We start from the raw sequence: 21,774 nt of genomic DNA, 5'->3' as shown, positions 1-21,774 counted from the left end.
AGGTTTGGGGGAGGGAGAAACCTAAAAAAAGAGATGCTAAAATGGGGAAATGTAAATATTGGGGGGGGTTATTTTTAGGAACGCCCAAAAAATCCCGGGAGCGTTTCGAGGGTTCGGATCAAAGGAAAGGAATTTTTTTAAGGAAAATACTGGTTTTCCATTGGAAACCAATTCCAATAATTCAGTTTTCCTAGAGGAAATACTGGTTTTCCATTGGGAAACAATTTCAATCATCCAGTTTTCCTAAAGAAAATACTGGTTTTCAACTGGAAAATAATTCCAGTAATTCAGTTTTCCCAGAGAAAATGCTGGTGGTTCAACTGGAAAACAATTCCAATGATCCAGTCTCCCCCTCTCCTAAAGAAAATACCTATGTTCAATGGGAAAACAATTCCAATAATTCAGTTTTTATAAAGAAAATACTGGGTTTTTTATTGGAAAAAAATTCCAGTCATCCATTGAAAATACTGTTTTTCCACTGGAAAACAATTCCAATAATTCAGTTTTCCTAGAGAAAATACTGGTTTTCAATTGGAAAACAATTCCAATAATTCAGTTTTCCTAAAGGAAATACTGGGTTTCCATTGGAAAACAATTCCAATAATTCAGTTTTCCTAAAGGAAATACTGGTGTTCAATTGGAAAACAATTCCAATCATCCATTGAAAATACTGGTTTTCCATTGGAAAACAATTCCAATAATTCAATTTTCCTAAAGAAAATGCTGGTGTTCCATTGGAAAACAATTCCAATCATTCAGTTTTCCTCTCTCTTAAGGAAAATACTGGTTTTCCATTGGAAAACAATTCCAATAATTCAGTTTTCCTAGAGAAAATACTGGTGTTCCATTGGAAAACAATTCCAGTCATCCAGTTTTTCTAAATACTGGTTTTCCATTGGAAAACAATTCCAATGATCCATTTTTTGTCTCTCCTAAAGAAAATACTGGTTTTCCATTGGAAAACAATTCCAATAATTCAGTTTTCCCAGAGAAAATGCTGGTTTTCCATTGGAAAACAATTCCAATTATCCATCATTCCTACATTCTGGTTTTCCATTGGAAAACAATTCCAATCATCCAGTTTTCCTCTCTCCCACTAAAGGCTTTTTGCCCCAAGCCTGGATATTCTGGTTTTTAGGGATCATCCCTGTGGAATCCTTTGAAACCAATGGAATCCTTCAAAGCAATGGAATCCTTAAAACCAATGGAATCCTTCAAACCAATGGAATCCTTCAAACCAATGGAATCCTTAAAATCAATGGAATCCTTAAAATCAATGGAATCCTTAAAATCAATGGAATCCTTCAAAACCATTTAAATCCTTTAAACCAAATGGAATCCTTCACATCCAATGGAATTCTCAAAACCAATGGAATTCTTCAAAAAAATGGAATCCTTCAAAACCAGTTAAATCCTTAAAAACAATGGAATCCTTTAAACCAATGGAATCCTTCAAAATCAATTAAATCCTTAAAAACAATGGAATCCTTTAAACCAATGGAATGCTTCAAACCAAAGGAATTCTTCAAACTAATGGAATCCTTAAAAATCAATGGAATTTTTCAAACCAATGGAATCCTTTAAAACCAGTTAAATCCTTTAAAATCAATGGAATCCTTCAAAATCAATGGAATCCTCAAAATCAATGGAATCCTTCAAATCCAATGGAATCCTTCAAACCAAAGGAATCCTTCAAACCAATGGAATCCTTCAAAACCAATGGAATCCTTCAAATCCAAAGAAATCCTTAAAATTAATGGAATCCTTCAAACCAATGGAATCCTTCAAAATCAATGGAATCCTTCAAAACCAATAAAACCTCCCGGATGATCAGACTCCAAGAAGCAGGAATTCTGAACAGAATCCCAGTGGTTCAGCTCCAGAGGCTGGATGGTAAAGGATGGAGAGAGGAGAGCACCAGGGAGCTTCTCCACACCAAAGAAAACCCGGAGTTTGGGATTTTTAGGAACAAAAAACCCCCACTTTATTCCTACATGGTGTTTTCCATCCTGCCCATGGCATTCCCACCTCAGAAAATAAGGATTTAGGAAGGAAAACCCCGGGATATCCAGCCTGCCCTCAATCCCTGGGGGCAAAAAGTACCTTGGGGAAAGCTGGGAAGGCTCAGGAAGAGCCTGGTTGGATGGGGAGGAATGAGTGGATTCTCCTTCTTCTCCAAATTTTCCCTCTGCATTCCTGCTTTTTTTTCCAGCTGTTTTCCTCACCAGGGTGGGATCCCAGTGTGGTCCTGGAGTCAGGAATGTGAAGAGCACCAGGGAGCTTCTCCACACCACAGAAAACCCAGAGTTTGGGATTTTTAGGAATAAAAACCCCCCACTTTATTCTTAAAGGATGTTTTCCATCCTGCCCATGGCATTCCCACCTCAGAAAATAAGGAATGAGAAAGGAAAACCCCGGGATATCCAGCCTGCCCTCAATCCCTGGGGGCAAAAAGCACCTTTGGGAAAGCTGGGAAGGCTCAGGAAGAGCCTGGTTGGATGGGGAGGAATGAGTGGATTCTCCTTCTTCTCCAAATTTTCCCTCTGCATTCCTGCTTTTTTTTCCAGCTGTTTTCCTCACCAGGGTGGGATCCCAGTGTGGGCCTGGAGTCAGGAATGTGAAGAGCACCAGGGAGCTTCTCCACACCAAATAAACACCAGAATTTTGGATTTTTAGGAATAAAAAAACCCCACTTTATTCTTAAAGGATGTTTTCCATCCTGCCCATGGCATTCCCACCTCAGAAAATCAGGATTTAGGAAGGAAAACCCCGGGATATCCAGCCTGCCCTCAATCCCTGGGGGCAAAAAGCACCTTGGGGAAAGCTGGGAAGGCTCAGGTGGGAAGGAATGGGTGGATTTTCCTTCTCTTCCAGACCCTTTTCCCTCTGCATTCCCGCTTTTTTCCGGCTGTTCACTCACCAGGGTGAAATCCCAGGGTGGGCCCGGAGTCAGGAATGTGAAGGAGCTGCCCCTCCTCAGGGGGTACCTGTGGGAAAGGAAGGATTGAGGGGGATCAATCCAAGGTTTGATGGTCCCAGAGCCCAGCGGGTCCTTCCTGGGAGAGCCCAGGGAATGTTGGAGCCCAGATTTTGGGAAGGGGGAAGGAAAAGGCTGGGAAGGATTCCCAGGATTGGAAATCCTGGTTTTCTACAGTAAAGGGATCTGTGGAAAAACCTCCCAAGTTATATAATAACTTATATAGAAACTTATATATATAACATAATATATATATTATATATTATAATATATAATATATAATATTTATATCTAATATATATTTATATATTAGATATAATATATAATATAATATATAATATATAATATAATATAATATTATATATAATATATTATATAATATTATATATAACATTATATTATAACATATAATATTTTATATATTATATAATATATAATTATATTATATATTATATATAATATAATATATATATTATATATTTATTATATATATTTATATATATAAATATATATAAACATATATATAATTATATATTTATTATATATATATAAAATATATTATATATAATATGTATGATATATAATATATATAATATAATATTTATATATTATATTATAATTATATTATATTATGATATTGTTATAATATATAATATATAATAATATAATATATTATATATATTATTATATTATATATTTTATATATAAACTTAGAATTATATAAACTTATATGTTATATAAGTTACAGAAATATATAATAAAAATAAAATAATAACAATAAAAATATAAGTCTGATAAAAAGAATGTAAAATAATAATTAAATAATAAAAATAAAATTTAGTGATAAAATAACATTAGTATCTAAACCAATAAATTAATTAACGTCATAAAATTATTAATAAAAATAATATAAATCTGATAAAAAGAATAATTAAATAATAATTAAATAGTAAAAATAAAATTTAGTAATAAAAATAACGTTAGCGTCTAAAACAATAAATTAATTAAAGTAATTAAATTATTAATAAAAATAATATAATAAGTTAAATAAAATAATAGAAATTAATAAAAATGGAAAATAATATATGAAATATAAAATAATATAGACTATTAAATAATTTAAAAGAATAAAAATAATATAATAAGAAGGTAAATAAAATAATAGAAATTAATAAAAATGGAAAATAATATATCAAATATAAAATAATATAGAGTATAAAATAATATAAAAGAATAAAAACTATATAAAGTAATAATAACTATAATTATGATAATAAATTAATAAATAAAAGTAATAAAAGTAAATTATAAAATACAAAACAATAAACTAAATACTATAAAATAACATAGCAATAAAAATTATATAAATTAATAATAAAATATAAAACTAATATAAAATAGAAATTTACTATAAAATACAAAACTAATCATTCCATGGATTGGTAGAAACCTCGGGAAGGGATCATTCCATGGGATTTAGAAGAGCACAAACTGCTCAGGAAGAAAAAATCTGGGAATGAGCTTGGGATTTCTTGGGAATTTCAAATATTTCCAAGAAAATGAGGAAGAAAACTTGCTGCTCAATCCCAGAATTCCAGAGTTGGATGGAACCTTCCCGGAGAAAAGCGAAGAGGGAACGAGCGGAGCCGCAAATGGAGCCTCGGAATCCCGGGTTTTCTGGTTTGGGAAGCAGGAGCACCGGTGGATTCCGGGAATTTTGGAATTCCCGACGCCGGCAGCAGCCAAAAGGGAGGCCTGGAAGTCGCCATGAGGCTGGAAAAGCATCCAGGAAAACTCCCAGGAATCCACATCCGGGATATCCAGCATGGAAAGGAGAAAGGATGGTGGAGGAGAGGAATTCCCTGGGAAAGGAGTCGTAGGGATGGGGGAGGAGGGGGGGATTAAGGCTCCAAAATCAGGCAGCTCCCGGTTTTCCAGCTCTCCAGGAGGTTGGGGAGGGATTTCTCCAGCTCAGATTCCACCAGGGAAACTTGGGGGCTTGAGGTGGGAATGGCTTCCCAGTGCCAGAGGGCAGGGATAGGTGGGAGATTGGGAAGGAATTGCTGCTGGGAGGGGCTGGAATGGATTTCCCAGAGAAGCTGTGGCTGCCCCTGGATCCCTGGGAGTGTCCAAGGTTGGGTTGGAGCAACCTGGGCTAGTGGAAGGTGTCTCTGGCCATGGCAGGGGGTGGGAAAGGATGGGATTTAAGGTCCCTTCCCACCCAGACAATCCTGGGATTCCATGATTCTGGATCCCTCTGCTCTGGAGCCAGGCTGGGAGAGCTGGGAATGTTCCCCTGGAGGAGAGAAGGCTCCAGGGAGAGCTGAGAGCCCCTGGCAGGGCCTAAAGGGGCTCCAGGAGAGCTGGAGAGGGACTGGGGACAAGGCCTGGAGGGACAGGACACAGGGAATGGCTTCCCAGTGCCAGAGGGCAGGGATAGGTGGGATATTGGGAAGGAATTGCTGTCTGGGAGGGGCTGGAATGGGTTTCCCAGAGAAGCTGTGGCCACCTCTGGATCCCTGGAAGTGTCCAAGGCCAGGCTGGAGCAACCTGGGATAGTGGGAGGTGTTGGGGTTGGAACTGGATGATCTTTAAGGTCCCTTCTGTTCCATAATTCCGTGATTCCATAATTCCATGATTTCCCCTTCAAGGGTCCGGTAAAGGAGTCAAACAAGAGAAGAGGGCAAAGCAGAAATCCCAAACTGCTCCTTCCCACCCCCCACAACACCCAGGGTGATCCTCCTCCCTTTCCAAGGCCAAACATGCGGAGCTGGGATCTGCCGGGAACACCGGGAACGGGAATAAACGGATATGGAGGGGAACAGATCCTCGGACAAAGTGGGAAGATCCCCTGCTCACATCAAATGTGACAGCTCTGCTTGGAGAAATCGGGGGTTTTGTGCTAATTTTGATTTTTCTGGGATTCATTTCTGACCTTGGGACCAAAATCTTTCCCTCTCCTCCTTGGATCCAACCCAGATTCCAAAATATTTCTTTGTGGCATTTTCTGGGCTTGTCCCTGTCAACCTGCTCACATGAAATGTAACATCTCTGCTTTGAGAAGTGGGGTTTTTTTGTGCTAATGTTGGTTTTTCCGGGACTCATTTCTGCCCTTGATCTTTCTCTCTCCTCCCTGGATCCAACCCAGATTCCAAAATGTTTATTTCTGGCATTTTCTGTGCTGGTGCAGATCCCCTGCTCACATCAGATGTGACATCTCTGCTTGGAGAAATCTGTTTTTTTTTTTGTGCTGGTGCTTTCTGGGCCACATTTCTGCCCCCGGGACAAAAACCCCTGCAGAGCTTGTGAACTATTTAAAGCAAATTTAGTCAGATTTTATCCCCAAGTACCTGCTCTGCCAGGGCCCAGCTCGCATGACATGACCCAATGAGCCAAAAATGTCTTTATGAACCTCATGTCTGAGCTCTGGGCAGGAATTCCAGGAGCTGGCAGATTAATTCCACCCCACTTTGGGCACTTCAAAGCCCCATTCCTTAAACTGGAGCCTTCCTTTTTAGCCCCTGGCGAAGCAGAGGCGCCTCCAGGGCAGAGCCAAGCTTAAAATTCCTGGCTGGAGGTGTCAGGAGTGACAGGGAGGGCTGGACAAGTGACACATGAGCTGGGAGATGAGCCCAGCCTGGCAGGAAAAGGGCTTTTATTCCTGCTGCTGGTTTTTAAGGATCAGGATTATCCTCCCAGCTCATCAATCCCACTGATTGACAAGGGCCTGCTGCTCCAAGGGCCTGGTGCTCCAAATTTGGGAGCTGGGAGGATCCTTGGATCTGCCCCGGGAGCCGAGTCCTCTGCCAGGGATGATCCCATCTTTTCTCAGCTGCTTCCTCCAGCTCTGCTCCTGGGTGTTTGCATCCCATCCCTGGAAAAGGGCACACAAAGAGCTGCTGGAGTGGGAAGAGCCAGCCCTCAATCATGGATCAGGTCCAGGGAGGGCTGGACAAGTGACCCCTGAGCCGGGAGATGAGCCCAGCCCGGCAGGAAAAGGGGAGCCAACCTTTGGCGCGTGGCTTTTATTCCTGCTGCTGGTTTTTAGGGATCAGGATTGTCCCCCCAGCTCATCAATCCCACTGATTGACAAGGGCCTGCTGCTCCAAGGGCCTGCTGCTCCAAGGGTCTGGTGCTCCAAATTTGGGAGCTGGGAGGATCCTTGGATCTGCCTCGGGAGCCGAGTCCTCTGCCAGGGACGGTCCCATCCCACAGCAGCCAAATCTTTTCTCAGCTGCTTTCTCCAGCTCTGCTCCAGGGTGTTTGCATCCCATCCCTGGAAAAGGGCACACAAAGAGCTCCTGGAGTGGGAAGAGCCAGCCCTCAATCATGGATCAGGTCCAGGGAGGGCTGGACAAGTGACCCCTGAGCCGGGAGATGAGCCCAGCCCGGCAGGAAAAGGGGAGCCAACCTTTGGCACGTGGCTTTTATTCCTGCTGCTGGTTTTTAGGGATCAGGATCGTCCCCCCAGCTCATCAATCCCACTGATTGACAAGGGCCTGCTGCTCCAAGGGCCTGCTGCTCCAAATTTGGGAGCTGGGAGGGTCCTTGGATCTGCCCCGGGAGCCGAGTCCTCTGCCAGGGATGATCCCATCTTTTCTCAGCTGCTTCCTCCAGCTCTGCTCCCGGGTGTTTGCATCCCATCCCTGGAAAAGGGAACAGCTCCTGGAGTGGGAAGAGCCAGCCCTCAATCATGGATCAGGTCCTTCTGTCAGCAGCTTTTTCTCTTCCTAAAGAAGCGAGTTTTGCTCTTTCTAGGGATGGATTATCCCCCTCCCAGTCCTCCCTTCCAGGAATTCCTGCCTGGAGAAGGCGATTCCCTCGGGACAGCCCTGCCCTGGCACGTGTGGGGAGCAGAGGCTGCTCCTGGATTCCAGGGAGGGACTGGGAGTGGAACTGGATGATCTCTAAGGTCCCTTCCAACCCCTAATTCCATGATTTCATGCTGAGGGACACCAGCTCCCTCCCACGCCTTGTACTTCTGGAACACCACAGCTCCCGTCCAGGGGTGCTTGGCCACGGCCTGGAACTGCTCCAGACATCCCAGATTTCTGTGCTTCCTCCTCCAGGTTCTCTGGGCTGGTTCTGCTCCAAGAGTTTTCCCAGCGGGGCAGCTCCAAAGCTTTCCCTCCCCAGGCTGGTGTTTGCTCCCTCCGAGCTGGGCCAGCTCCGGTGTTTGCGGAGTTATGTCATGGATCAACTCCCTGGAACAGCAAACAACCCTCCCCGGGGACTCCTGGCACCTGTCCCGGGGCAGAGCTGCAGCCCTGCTCCGGGAGCACCGACACGGAACTCTGGGAAAGGGATTGGGGCGGGAAAAGAGGAGCCTCCACCGTGGCCTGCTGGAAGGATCTTGTCCCACTGAGGGGATCTTGTCCTACTGAAGGGGTTTTGTCCTGCTGGAATGATCTTGTCCTCCTGGAATTGTCTTGTCCCACTGGAAAGATCTTGTCCCACTGAAGGGATCTTGTCCCACTGGAAAGATCTTGTCCCACTGAAGGGATCTTGTCCCTCTGAAGGGATCTTGTCCTGCTGGAATGATCTTGTCCTACTGAAAGGATCTTGTCCTATTTGAAAGGATCTTGTCCCACTGGAGGGATCTTGTCCCACTAAAAGAATCTTGTCCCACTGAAAGGATCTTGTCCCACTGGAGGGATCTTGTCCCACTGAAAGGATCTTGTCCCACTGGAGGGATCTTGTCCTACTGAAAGGATCTTGTCCTCCTAGAATGATCTTTTCCTACTGAAGGGATCTTGTCCCACTCAAAGGATCTTGTCCTATTGAAAGGATCTTGTCCCAGTGAAAAGATCTTGTCCTACTAAAAGAATCTTGTCCCACTGAAGGGATCTTGTCCTGCTGGAATGGTCTTGTCCCACTGAAGGGATCTTCTCCTACTGAAAGGATCTTGTCCCACTGAAAGGACCTTGAAGGGATCTTGTCCAGCTGAAAGGATCTTCTCCCACTAAAGAGATCTTGTCCTACTGAAGGGATCTTCTCCCCCTGAAAGGATCTTGTCCCACTGAAAGGATTTTGTCCTACTGAAGGGATCTTGTCCTGCTGAAAGGATCTTGTCCTGCTGGAATTATCCTTTCCTACTGAAAGGATCTTGTCCCACTGGAAGGATCTTATCCCACTGAAGGGATCTTATCCCACTGAAGGGATCTTGTCCTACTAAAAGGATCTGGTCCCACTGAAAGGATCTTGTCCCATTGAAGGGATCTTATCCCACTGGAGGGATCTTGTCCCACTGAAGGGGTTTTGTCCTGCTGGGATGATCTTGTCTTACCGAAAGGATCTTGTCCCACTAAAAGGATCTTGTCCCACTGAAGGGATCTTGTCCCACTAAAGGGATCTTATCCCACTGAAGGGCTCTTGTCCCACTGAAGGGCTCTTCCCTTTCTCCTGCAGAAGCCCTGCCAGGCTCAGCCCCGGTGTCAGGGAGTTTGGCATTGCCCAGCTTTGCCCTGGAGCCGGGGAGGGAAGCGTGGAGGCAGCTGGAAGGGAGATGTTTGACTCAGAGGGAAGTGTGTGGTGGGAAGATATCCCTGCAACCCTCCCCCAGAGCTGGATATTGGTGTGTTGGTGTGCAGAGGCTGCTCTTGGGCAGCTCCCCGGGGGATTATTCCAGGATATTCCAGGATATCAGGGCATGTTTGATCCCCTCAGGGCTTATCTGCCCCCGTCCAGAGCCTCTGATTGCAGCTCCACACTAAAGGCCTCCGAGATTCCAGGGCCCCTGGTGAGGAGCAAACCCTTCAGGAGTGGAACAGCCACTTCCAAACCCACTTCCAAACCCTTCCTGCTCCAATCCAACCTTCCCAAGGCGCTTCCTCTGCCGGGCAGAGCTCGTTCCAAGAGCAGAGAACAAACCAACGGCGATTCCGGAGCGGCCGGAAAGCACGAGGAGCTCCCACCTCATCCCAGGACTTTTCCTGCCTCCTGGAGAGCTGGAACCTCTGGAATTCCTGGCTGCAGCTTTCCAGGGAGCAATCCCACCATTCCTTTGCTCCCTGGATCACTGGAACCACGAGGATCCCAATTCCTTTGGCTTCAAGCAGCACCTTTTTCCTCCCCAGCCTGAACTTTATTTCCTTCTTTGAGCCATTCCAAATGTCCCATCAAGAGATTTATTTTTTGGTTTTCCTTCCAAAAAGGCTTTTTTTTTTTTCCCCTCTGGAAAAAAAGTTTCCCTGGAGAAGAAACTTTTCCAAGATAAGCCCAGCCCTGAGTGCCCTCAGTTTGTTTGCACAAACCCCTGGATATTGTTGGAGTTGGAAACATTAACTGGAAAAATCCAGTTTGTTGTTTTTTAGGGTTTTTTTCCCTGCAGAAAAGCTTTAAATCCAAATTCCAAAAGCTCTTTGTGGCAGCTTTTCCACTCTTGGTCATTCCAAACAGCAACTCACCTGTTTGGGGGAAAAAAAACCTCCTTTTTAATCCATTCCTGTTCAATTCATTTTGATGTTTTAACTGCTGCAAGTGGTTTATATTTTATATTTAAGAGCAGCTCCCTCTGCAAACACACACCAAAAATCATTAAAAAAAGGAGAGGTTGGAAGTCAGAGGGGAAGGAAACCCTGGAATGGCTGCCCAGCCCGAAAAATGTACTTTGGAGCTTTTAAAAAAATAAAAAAGTGAAGGGAGCTGCCAGATCAAAGCATTTCTTGCACTTTCCTGGAGAATTCATCAAGAACAAGGCCAAAAAAAATTTAAAAATTAAAATAAAAATAATGTTCAGGCTGTGAGTGGTGCTGGTTAGGTGGATTTACAGGAAAAAGGGAATAAAAACAGTTCTGCTGGGGAGTGAAGCTCTTCTGGTTTCCACTGGTGGGAAGCTGTTCCAAGACACCCTTATTTTGGGGTGTCTTTGTTGACCCCAAAAATCTTATTTATGGCTTTTTTTTTCCCCCCTTCCTTAAAACAAACAAACAAACAAAAAAAAAAAAAAACCCCACAAAAAATAAAAATGTACCTGGTGAAGACAAGCCACAGAAAAAGATACTTAAGAAATATTAAAAAGAAACATTTGCTTTTTGAGGAGTCGCTTTAAAATTTAAAAATCGCTTTCAAATGAAAAAAAAAATTTAAAAATTTAAAAAAATTGCTTTAAAATGAAAAAAAACTTGAAAATTTAAAAATCGCTTTAAAATTAAAAAAAATTAAAAATTGCCTTAAAATTAAAAAAAAATTAAAAATCTAAAAATCGCTTTAAAACTTAAAAAAAAAGCGGGTTTGTTTTTTTTTTTTTCCACTGCTCTTTATCCTTCCCCTCCTCAACTTCCCAGCCAAAGTAGGACCCCGGGCTGTTTATCCAAGGAAAGGTGGGGAACAATGAGAGTTTCCTCAGCTCCATTTCACTGCCTTTATCGATCCTTTATCTCCTGAATCACCCAAACTTCCTCTATAATTCAGATTATTGAGGCCCTTGCTATGTGGCCCGACAGGTTTTGTGCCCAGCACTTCCCCCCTCCCTCTCTCTCTCTCCACATTCCCAAACTTTTCCAGCTGATCCCACCCCCATTCCCTCTTTTAACCTCTTTTAATCTCGATTTAAACAGGCTCTGGAAAAGCTGGGGATGAGCCTGGAACAATTCATTCCTTGGAGCAGAAAAAAAAACCCAAAAAACCAGGAATGTTTGTTCTTCCCGAGCTCGGGATTTGGAGGCATTTTGGAGGGATTTGGAGGCATTTTGGAGGGATTTTTTTTTGGTTTTTTAACCACCCACCCCCCAGGGGATTATTTTTAGGGCCTCCACATAACCCTTAATCACCTGGAAATATGAACCAGCCTAATTAATTAACAGTTGGGCCTTGATGAGATAAGGAGAGAGAGGCTGGAGCTGCTCATCCTGTCTCCAAGCAGGAGATTATCCCGGAGCCAGGGCTGCCAGGAAAGCTCTTTTTTCCAGGAAGTGACCCAGCTCCAACCCCTTTGTTGGGGCTCTCTCTGGATGGGATATCTTGGAGCAGCTCTGCAGTAAACAGGGCAATTAATCCAATTAATCCAGGGGCAGGACGCTTTCTTTGGCTCTCTCCAGGCCCTGGGATGTTATTCCCGAGCTCCTTTCCATCCATCACCCCGTGTTTTGAGCCCTGATCAGCCCTGCAGGGCCTCAGCAGGCAGGGAAAAGCTTCCAGGGTTGCTTTGCCCTGCCCTGTGCCCGTCCCTGTGCCAGGAGTGCCCGGCCCAGAGGTCCTGAGTCAGCATGGAACAACACGGGGGAGGGTTCTCCAGGCAGAGCTGTTACATTTGATGTGAGCAGAGCCCAGAAAATGCCACAAAGAAACATTTTGGAATCTGGGTTGGATCCAAGGAGGAGAGAGAAGGATCAAGGGCAGAAATGAGTCCCAAAAAACCACCAGCAGCACAAAAACCAGACTTTTCAATGCAGAAATGTTAAGTGTAATGTGAGCAGGTGGACAGGGACAAGCCCAGAAAATGCCACAAATAAATATTTCGGAATCTGGGTTGGATCCAAGGAGGAGAGGGAAAGATTTTGGTCCCAAGGTCAGAAATGAATCCCAGAAAAACCACAATTAGCAGAAAAAAAAAAGACTTCTCAAAGCAGAAATGTCACATCTGATGTGAGCAGGTGGACAGGGACAGAAAATGCCACAAAGAAACATTTCAGAATCTGGGTTGGATCCAGGGAGGAGAGAGAAGGATCAAGGTCAGAAATGAGTCCCAAAAAATCACCAGCAGCACAAACCCCAGACTTTTCAGTGCAGAAATGTTCAGTTTAACGTGAGCAGGGGATCTGCACGAGCACAGAAAATGCCATGTTTAGGAATCTGGATTTGATCCAAGGAAAAATGAGAAAGATTTTGGTCCCAAGGGCAGAAATGTGTCCCAAAAAACCACCAGCTGCACAAAAAACCTGATTTCTCCAAGCAGAGCTGCTACATTTGATGTGAGCAGGGGATCTGCACCAGTCCAGAAAATGCCACAAATTAACATTTTGGAATCTGGGTTGGATCCAGGGAGGAGAGAGAAAGATCAAGGTCAGAAATGAGTCCCAAAAAACCAACATTAGCACAAAAAACCCCACTTCTCCAAGCAGAGATGTTACACTCCATGTGAGCAGGTGGACATGGACAAACCCAGAAAATGCCACAAATAAATATTTTGGAATCTGGGTTGGATCCAAGGAGGAGAGGGAAAGATTTTGGTCCCAAGGTCAGAAATGAATCCCAGAAAAATCACCATTAGCACAAAAAAACCAATTTCTCCAAGCAGAGCTGTTACATTTGATGTGAGCAGGGGATCTGCACCAGCCCAGAAAATGCCACAAGGAAACATTTCGGAATCTGGGTTGGATCCAAGGAGGAGAGAGAAGGATCAAGGTCAGAAATGAGTCCCAAAAAACCACCAGCAGCACAAAAACCTGATTTCTCAATGCAGAAATGTGAAGTTTAATGTGAGCAGGTGGACAGGGACAAGCCCAGAAAATGCCACAAATAAATATTTAGGAATCTGGGTTGGATCCAGGGAGGAGAGAGAAAGATTTTGGTCCCAAGGTCAGAAATGAGTCCCAGAAAAATCACAATTAGCAGAAAAAAAAAAAGACTTCTCAAAGCAGAAATGTCACATCTGATGTGAGCAGGTGGACAGGGACAGAAAATGCCACAAAGAAACATTTCAGAATCTGAGTTGGATCCAGGGAGGAGAGGGAAAGATCAGGGGCAGAAATGAGTCCCAGAAAAACCAACATTAGCACAAAAAACCCCACTTCTCAAAGCAGAGATGTTACACTCCATGTGAGCAGGTGGACATGGACAAGCCCAGAAAATGCCACAAATAAATATTTTGGAATCTGGGTTGGATCCAAGGAGGAGAGGGAAAGATTTTGGTCCCAAGGTCAGAAATGAATCCCAGAAAAACCACAATTAGCACAAAAAACCCAATTTCTCCAAGCAGAGATCTTACATTTGATGTGAGCAGGGGATCTGCACGAGCCCAGAAAATGCCACAAATTAACATTTTGGAATCTGGGTTGGATCCAAGGAGGAGAGGGAAAGATCAAGGTCAGAAATGAGTCCCAAAAAATCACCAGCAGCACAAAAACCAGACTTTTCAGTGCAGAAATGTTCAGTTTAACGTGAGCAGGGGATCTGCACGAGCACAGAAAATGCCATGTTTAGGAGTCTGGATTTGATCCAAGGAAAAACGAGAAAGATTTTGGTCCCAAGGTCAGAAATGTGTCCCAAAAAACCACCAGCTGCACAAAAAACCTGATTTCTCCAAGCAGAGCTGTTACATTTGATGTGAGCAGGGGATCTGCACCAGCCCAGAAAATGCCACAAGGAAACATTTCGGGATCTGGGTTGGATCCAAGGAGGAGAGAGAAGGATCAAGGTCAGAAATGAGTCCCAAAAAACCACCAGCAGCACAAAAACCAGACTTTTCAGTGCAGAAATGTTCAGTTTAACGTGAGCAGGGGATCTGCATGAGCACAGAAAATGCCATGTTTAGGAGTCTGGATTTGATCCAAGGAAAAACGAGAAAGATTTTGGTCCCAAGGGCAGAAATGTGTCCCAAAAAACCACCAGCAGCACAAAAACCCCGATTTCTCCAAGCAGAGCTGCTACATTTGATGTGAGCAGGGGATCTGCACGAGCCCAGAAAATGCCACAAATTAACATTTTGGACTCTGGGTTGGATCCAAGAGGAGAGGGAAAGGAAGGAACAGCCATTCCTGCAGGAAAGCACTGACTCACAGGGGCTGGACTGGAGACCAGGCACCTTCCAACAGTGTTTTATGGCCCAAAGTGAAGGCCTTGGGTGCTTTAATGACCCCCAGACCCTCCAGGTTAACTCGACCTGCCCTTTTGAATTCCCCAAAACTCAGGGCTCGGAGGGAACTCCTCCCTTTTCCCACATTTCCAGGCCAGAGGCCCCACGTGGAGCCGGCCTGGGTTGTTTTTAACCCAGTTCCCCCTCGGGGTCACCCCCGGGGTACCTATTTTGAACATTCCCAGGGGAGAGGGGCCTGGCCAGAGGAATTCCAAGTGCCCAGGATCCATGGGAGAGAGAGCTGGGCCAGCCCAGGGCCATGGGGCTTCAAACCCAGACGACTATTTTGAGTCCTTGTGGGAACCCAGCTCAGGGCAATAAATATCGAGAGTTATCACAAGAGAAGGCTCAGCAAAAGACACATTTTAGCCCTGACAGACACGAACTTTCCCCTGTTTTTTTTTTCAGCTGCCTGCTCTGGTTTTTGTATCCAAACTGCCCCCGCAGCTCCTGCTTTGGATCAAAGTCGTGCCAGTTTTTGGGCTCAAAACAGGAATTTAATGTGGTGGAAAAGTTGCCACTGAGTTCTCAGATATCTTTGCAAACAACAGCCCAACAAGAGTTTAGTCAGGCTGGGGTGAAGGAAACACCAGCTTTATGTGCTGAGATGGGACATGATCCCCCAGGGATCAGTGCTGGGCCCAGTCCTGTTTAATGTCTTTATTGATGATTTAGATGAGGGGATGGAGGGAACCATCAGCACATTGCAGGTGACCCCAAGCTGGGGGAGTGTTGATGTGCTGGAAGGCAGGAGGGCTCTGCAGAGGGCCCTGGCCAGGCTGGATCCAGGGGCTGATTGCAAGGGGCTGAGGTTCCCCAAGGCCAAGGGCCGGGTCCTGCCCTTTGGCCACAAGAAGCCCCTGCAGCTGCAGGCTGGGCCAGAGGGGCTGGAGAGCAGCCAGGCAGGAAGGGAGCTGGGAGTTGGGCTGGGCAGGGAGCTGAAGAGGAGCCCGAGTGTGGCCAGGGGGGCAAGAGGGCCAAGGGCTGCTGGGCTGGCTGAGGAAGAGTGTGGCAGCAGGAGCAGGGCAGGGCTTGTGCCCCTGGGCTGGGCGCTGGGGAGGCCACCCCTGGAGTGCTGTGTCCAGCTCTGGCCCCTGAGCTCAGGAAGGCCCTGGAGGGGCTGGAGCAGGGGCAGAGAAGAGCAGCGAGGCTGGGGAAGGGACTGGAGCCCAAGTGCTGGGAGGAGAGGCTGAGGGAGCTGGGGGGGCTCAGCCTGGAGAGGAGGAGGCTCAGGGGAGACCTCCTCACTCTCTGCAACTCCCTGCCAGGAGGGGGGAGCCGGGGGGGGGTCGGGCTCTTTTCCCAGGCAACCATCAGCAAGACAAGAGGGTTTGGTCTCAAGCTGTGCCAGGGGAGGTTTAGGTTGGATATTTGAAAGAATTTCTTTGCAGAGAGGGTGCTCAGCCATTGGAATGGGCTGCCCAGGGAAGTGGGGGATTCTCCGTCCCTGGGGGTGTTTAAGGACAGACTGGATGTGGCATCAGTGCCATGGGCTGGGAACCACAGCGGGGTTGGATCAAGGGTTGGGCTGGATGATCTCAGAGGTCCCTTCCAACCCAGCTGATTCTGGGATTCTGGGATTCTATGTGGCTGGAGAAAGTTCTTAAAAACCAGCTTGGAGAGCAAAGCTTTTTATTTTGCTTATAAAATAATAAATCTGACCGCACTGCAGCTCCAGGCTCTCCAAGGGGAGGAGGTGACGGGGCTGGAGGAGCTGCCACGTGTGGGTTTGCAGCTCATCAGAACATCAACAATGCGCTTGTAATTCCCGGTGATTCACACCCCAAACAAACCCGGGAGAATCCCGGCCGGCGTTTTCCCCTCCCGCTCCAGGCAGTTCTGTAGGAGCCATGAAGTGCCGGGCGTGGGGGAGGTCACGGCCCTTCTTCCTGCCCTTTTTTGGGGGGGAGGAGAGGCTTTCCCGGCCTCGGCACAGCCCGAGAGCTGCGGGATTCCTGCCAAAAGCTGGAGGGGAAAAGTCCATGTGGGATCAGGACGGGTCCAGGCAAAGCTTTGGAAGAGATTTACCGGGGGGGGGGGGACGAACAGGCAGCTCCAAAACTGGTGCAGGCAGGAAAAAGGAGCCTCACAAACGTCAGTCTCGTTCTGCTTAACACCCAAATATTTTTGGGAACAGCACAGGGACCTTTATTCTTCGGGAATTTCGCCTCCGTGCCTTCAGCAGGGCTATAAAAAGCCGAAGGGGGTTTAACACTTAACCCACGGGGCAGGGTCAGACTCGGGCAGGAGCAGGATGGGAGTGAGGGAGGAAAACACGAGGAAAGGAGACTTTGGGATTATTTTCCAATAATCCCACTGAGAGAAAAGAGTGAGGAGGCCCAAGAGCTGGGCAGGAAACGGTGCAGGGAGGAGCTGCGGATTTAATGTCTCTACAACAACCGAGGGCAAGGTGGGAAGAGGAAAAGCCCCGAGGAGGTGGGTGGTAAAAAGCAGCACCGAGTGACTTCACAGTCTAAATATTTACACGTTCCGAGGGCTCTCGGAGGTGTACTTTGCTCGCACAAAAGGGATCGTTTAATGCTTTTACTTTCTTTGCCAAACGCAAGAAAAAAGAAAAGTAAACACGTGTAAGTAGCGCTGATATCCCGGAGCCAGGAAGGAGCCCCGGGAACCACCCCAGGAGAGCTCCTTTCCTCCGACAGGGTTTGCACGGTCTGATTAAAGTCATTTAAGGCACTTGGAGGCGAGATAACTGTTCCTTTCACTGCTTTCCTTCCCCCAACATCAAACCACGGGAGGGTTTCTCAGCCTTCCCTGCCCATCTGGGTGGGTTTGGATCCCTCACGGTCCTTCCTGCTGATGTTCCTCCACTCCTTGCTGGAGGAGGGATAAATATCAGCTCTGAAATGATTTCTTTCAGGTTACCAGATGACATTTTCCAGTTTGAGATCTCTCCCCAATTCTCCTGATCTGGCTCAGTTCGCACATGGAATCCAAATTAATTCTCCTTGTGGGGATGAGAGGGTTGGAGTTTGGTTGTGTGGCCACGGGGGAGGTTTTAGAGGCAGATCACAGAATCCCAGATCAGCCGGGTTGGAAGGGATCTCTGAGATCATCCATCCAACCCTTGATCCAACCCCGCCGTGGTTCCCAGCCCATGGCACTGATGCCACATCCAGTCTGTCCTTAAACACCTCCAGGGATGGAAAATCCCCCCCTTCCCTGGGCAGCCCATTCCAATGGCTGAGCACCCTCTCTGCAAAGAAATTCTTCCTGATGTCCAACCTAAACCTCCCCTGGCACAGCTGAAGACCGAGCCCTCTTGTCTTGCTGATGGTTGCCTGGGAAAAGAGCCCAACCCCCCCCGGCTCCCCCCTCCTGGCAGGGAGTTGCAGAGAGTGAGGAGGTCTCCCCTGAGCCTCCTCCTCTCCAGGCTGAGCCCCCCCAGCTCCCTCAGCCTCTCCTCCCAGCACTTGGGCTCCAGTCCCTTCCCCAGCCTCGCTGCTCTTCTCTGCCCCTGCTCCAGCCCCTCCAGGGCCTTCCTGAGCTCAGGGCCCAGAGCTGGACACAGCACTCCAGGGGTGGCCTCCCCAGTGCCCAGCCCAGGGGCACAAGCCCTGCCCTGCTCCTGCTGCCACACTCTTCCTCAGCCAGCCCAGCAGCCCTTGGCCCTCTTGCCCCCCTGGCCACACTCGGGCTCCTCTTCAGCTCCCTGCCCAGCCCAACTCCCAGCTCCCTTCCTGCCTGGCTGCTCTCCAGCCCCTCTGGCCCAGCCTGCAGCTGCAGGGGCTTCTTGTGGCCAAAGGGCAGGACCCGGCCCTTGGCCTTGGGGAACCTCAGCCCCTTGCAATCAGCCCCTGGATCCAGCCTGGCCAGGGCCCTCTGCAGAGCCCTCCTGCCTTCCAGCACATCAACACTCCCCCAGCTTGGGGTCACCTGCAATGTGCTGATGGTTCCCTCCATCCCCTCACCTAAATCATCAATAAAAGGACAGAGAAAAGAAAGGCTTGCAAGGAGAGAAAAAGAGCTCGAAACTCAGACAAAACAACCCAGCTGAAGGCTTAAGAAGTCCAGGAAAACGGCAGTTGCTGCAGCAGACAAGGAACTGCTGCCTCCAGGGATAATTTTCTGGAGCCTGGCAGGGAAAAGCAGCTCAGGGGCCAAGGGAGGCAGGAGGAGAAAAGGGAGGAGAGTTCAGCCACGAGCCTCTCATCTCGAGGGATAAACACACCTGAAGTTTGTTTGCAGGTTTTAATCGGGGAGGGGAATCACGAAGCTTTAATAAAAGCCTCAGGAGTCATTTCCAGTCGTTAACAACAAACAAACCGAGCAACCAACCCGCCCCCACACACAAAACAAAGCTCCGAGGGGGGGGAGAGAGCAGCTCTCCTGGAGAGAGCACACTTGGATTTAGGGGAGGGAAAGTCTGACACAGGAAACCTGTTATTAAACCTCGCTCAGCTCGGGAGAACGTTCTTGGAGAGTTAACACAGAGCTCAGTCTGTCTCTGCTCAAAGATTACCCCGAAGCAATTGTTGGCACAAAGGGAAGGGGTTTATTTAGGTGGCAGGAGCACCTCAGAGCTGCCCCCTGATGTGGCTGAGTTCTGGTGCAAAAGCAGGGCAGGTCTGATGCAAATAATCACCAACAAATCAGAATTAAGATCGATATTAAGGTGGAAACAAGGAGCAGCAAGGTAAAATGTTACATATGTAAAGCCAGGGGAGGAAACGTGGCTTGATAAGAGAGATAAGAACTGCTGAGAACACTTCAGAGGGACACATTCCACTCTCCCAGGTTGCTCCATCCTGGTTTTGGGCACTTCCAGGGATCCAGGGGCAGCCACAGCTCCTCTGGGCAACAAGCTTTGCCCCTTGGGTGCTGCCCAGCACAGAGAGAGGGGGCCAGAGGTTGCCTGAAATCCCTGTTGGGATCTCCAGATGTCCAAGCCCAGGAGATCTTGAAAGGCTTCTCTGAAGCCTTTTGGGCTTTGCTGGGTCTCAAAATGACTAAAACCCATGTTTATGGTCTTGACATGTCCCCAGCACTGCTCAGGCACTGAGAGAAATATAAATCCATGGAATCTCTGCTCCCGGCAGGGGAGGAACTCCTGCACTGGGCAGAGCCAGGGGTCAAATCCTCTCTGTGCAAACAGGGAGAACAAACAGGCCCCAGTTCCTCTGGATTTGTCACCAGAGGGAAAAAACAGTTTGAGAGTCAATTCTTAGAGCTGAGGAACAAACACCCCTGAGCTGGGAGAGATGGGAGATCATGGAATGGTTTGGGATGGAAGGGGCCTTAAAGACCATCCAGGTCCAACCCCAACACTTCCCACTCTCCCAGGTTGCTCCATCCTGGCCTTGGACACTTCCAGGGATCCAGGGGCAGCCACAGCTCCTCTGGGCAAAGGGAAGAGGAGTTTAAGGGACTCATGAACACACAAATGCCATTCAAAAAAATCCCTCCCAGGAATGAAATCACCTGGAAAAACCTCACCCAGAGGTTAAACCAAGCCAAGCCCTGGAACTGCTGCTTCTCCCTGAGCAAGGGCTACAAAGCCTTCAAACCTTTGTGTGTGGGGGGGGTGGGAGGCAGGAAAATCGAGTTAATAATTGGCCCTTCGTGCAATAAACTCTCTGTGGTCTCTCTGCTGGGGAAGATTAAGGTGCTGGGAGGTTTTCAGAGCCACCCAGGGAGCTTTGCAGAGCAGCTTTGAAGTGCAGCCCCAGCCCTGCTGCTGCTCCTCCCCCAGCCCACCCACGGGGCACGTTCACCTGCTCGGATTCCCTGGAAAAAGCAGCTTTAAACGGAGCTTAAAATCCTTTAGGAAAAGCACAGGGGGGTTTAGGAAAGGCACAGGGTGTGCCATGGAAGAATATTCAATCCCAGGCTGGATGGGGCTTGGAAAAACCTGGGATAGTGGGAGGTGTCCCTGCCCACGGCAGAGGGTGAGACTGGAGGAGCTTTAAGGTCGTTCCCAACCCGAACCATCCCGTGATTCCATGACATTAATTCAGGGTGGGATCCAAGGAATTATTGCCTTTCCATTCCATTTTTCCAAGCGCTAAAGCAGGAAAGCAAAACTCATCCCGGTGGCTCAGTCGATCCGAAATATCGAGCTCGGAGCAGGAGTGAAAGGGGAACGCTCGGCTGGGGCCGGAGCCCAAAATGAAAGGAAAAGCTCCGATATTCCCAATCCAGCGGCGACACCTACAGGGAAAGGATTTCACTGCGGGCTTGGCGGCTCCCGACGGGAATGAAAAAGGAATTACACGGCTCTGCCTGAGCCAGTAGTGGCTCTGGAGTTCCGTCGTTCCATCCCCTTCAGTTCCCTTATTCCATCCCCTTGAATTCCCTTATTCCATCCTTTGGAGCTCACTCATTCCATCCTCTGGAGTCCCTCATTCTATCCCCTAAATTCCCTTATTCCATCCCCTTGAGTTCCCTCATTCCATCCCCTTGAATTCCCTTATTCCATCCCCTTAAATTCCCTCATTCCATCCGCTTGAATTTCCTTATTCCATCCTCTGGAGTCCCTCATTCTATCCCCTAAATTCTCTTATTCCATCCCCTTCAATTCCCTCATTCCATCCTTTGGAGCTCCCTCATTCCATCCCCTTGAATTTCCTTATTCCATCCTCTGGAGTCCCTCATTCCATCCCTTGAATTCCCTCATTCTATCCCCTAAATTCCCTCATTCCATCCCTTGAGTTCCCTCATTCCATCCCCTTGAGTTCCCCTATTCCATCCCCTAAATTCCCTTATTCCATCCCCTTGAATCTCCTCATTCCATCCCCTTGAATTCCCTCATTCCATCCCCTTGAATTCTCTCATTCCATCCCCTAAATTCCCTTATTCCATCCCCTTGAATTCCCTCATTCCATCCCTTAAATCCCTCATTCCATCCCCTTGAATTCCCCTATTCCATCCCTTTGAATTCCCTTATTCCATCCCTTAAATCCCCCGTTCCATCCTCTGGAGCTCCCTGTGTGTGACAGCCAGAACAAACTCTGGTGTAACAGCGCTCCAGGAAAACCCCTGG

The 21,774-nt window shown here is 47.3% G+C and overlaps 1 protein-coding gene across 2 annotated transcripts in view; it reads right to left on the bottom strand.

Annotated features, from left to right (window-relative positions):
- Window positions 1-21,774, bottom strand: part of NET1 (neuroepithelial cell transforming 1) — a 67,330-nt gene that overhangs the window by 30,592 nt on the left and 14,964 nt on the right. For both annotated transcript variants that reach the window (XM_064656610.1, XM_064656612.1), the window contains exon 2: window positions 2,921-2,987. In XM_064656610.1, coding sequence (XP_064512680.1) covers window positions 2,921-2,987 — 67 coding nt within the window. The remainder of the gene's footprint in view (window positions 1-2,920; window positions 2,988-21,774) is intronic.

The sequence above is a fragment of the Pseudopipra pipra genome, chromosome 5, assembly GCF_036250125.1.
Source record: "Pseudopipra pipra isolate bDixPip1 chromosome 5, bDixPip1.hap1, whole genome shotgun sequence".
In the NCBI taxonomy this organism is placed as follows: domain Eukaryota; kingdom Metazoa; phylum Chordata; class Aves; order Passeriformes; family Pipridae; genus Pseudopipra; species Pseudopipra pipra.
This window is presented reverse-complemented; position numbering and strand designations above follow the sequence as displayed.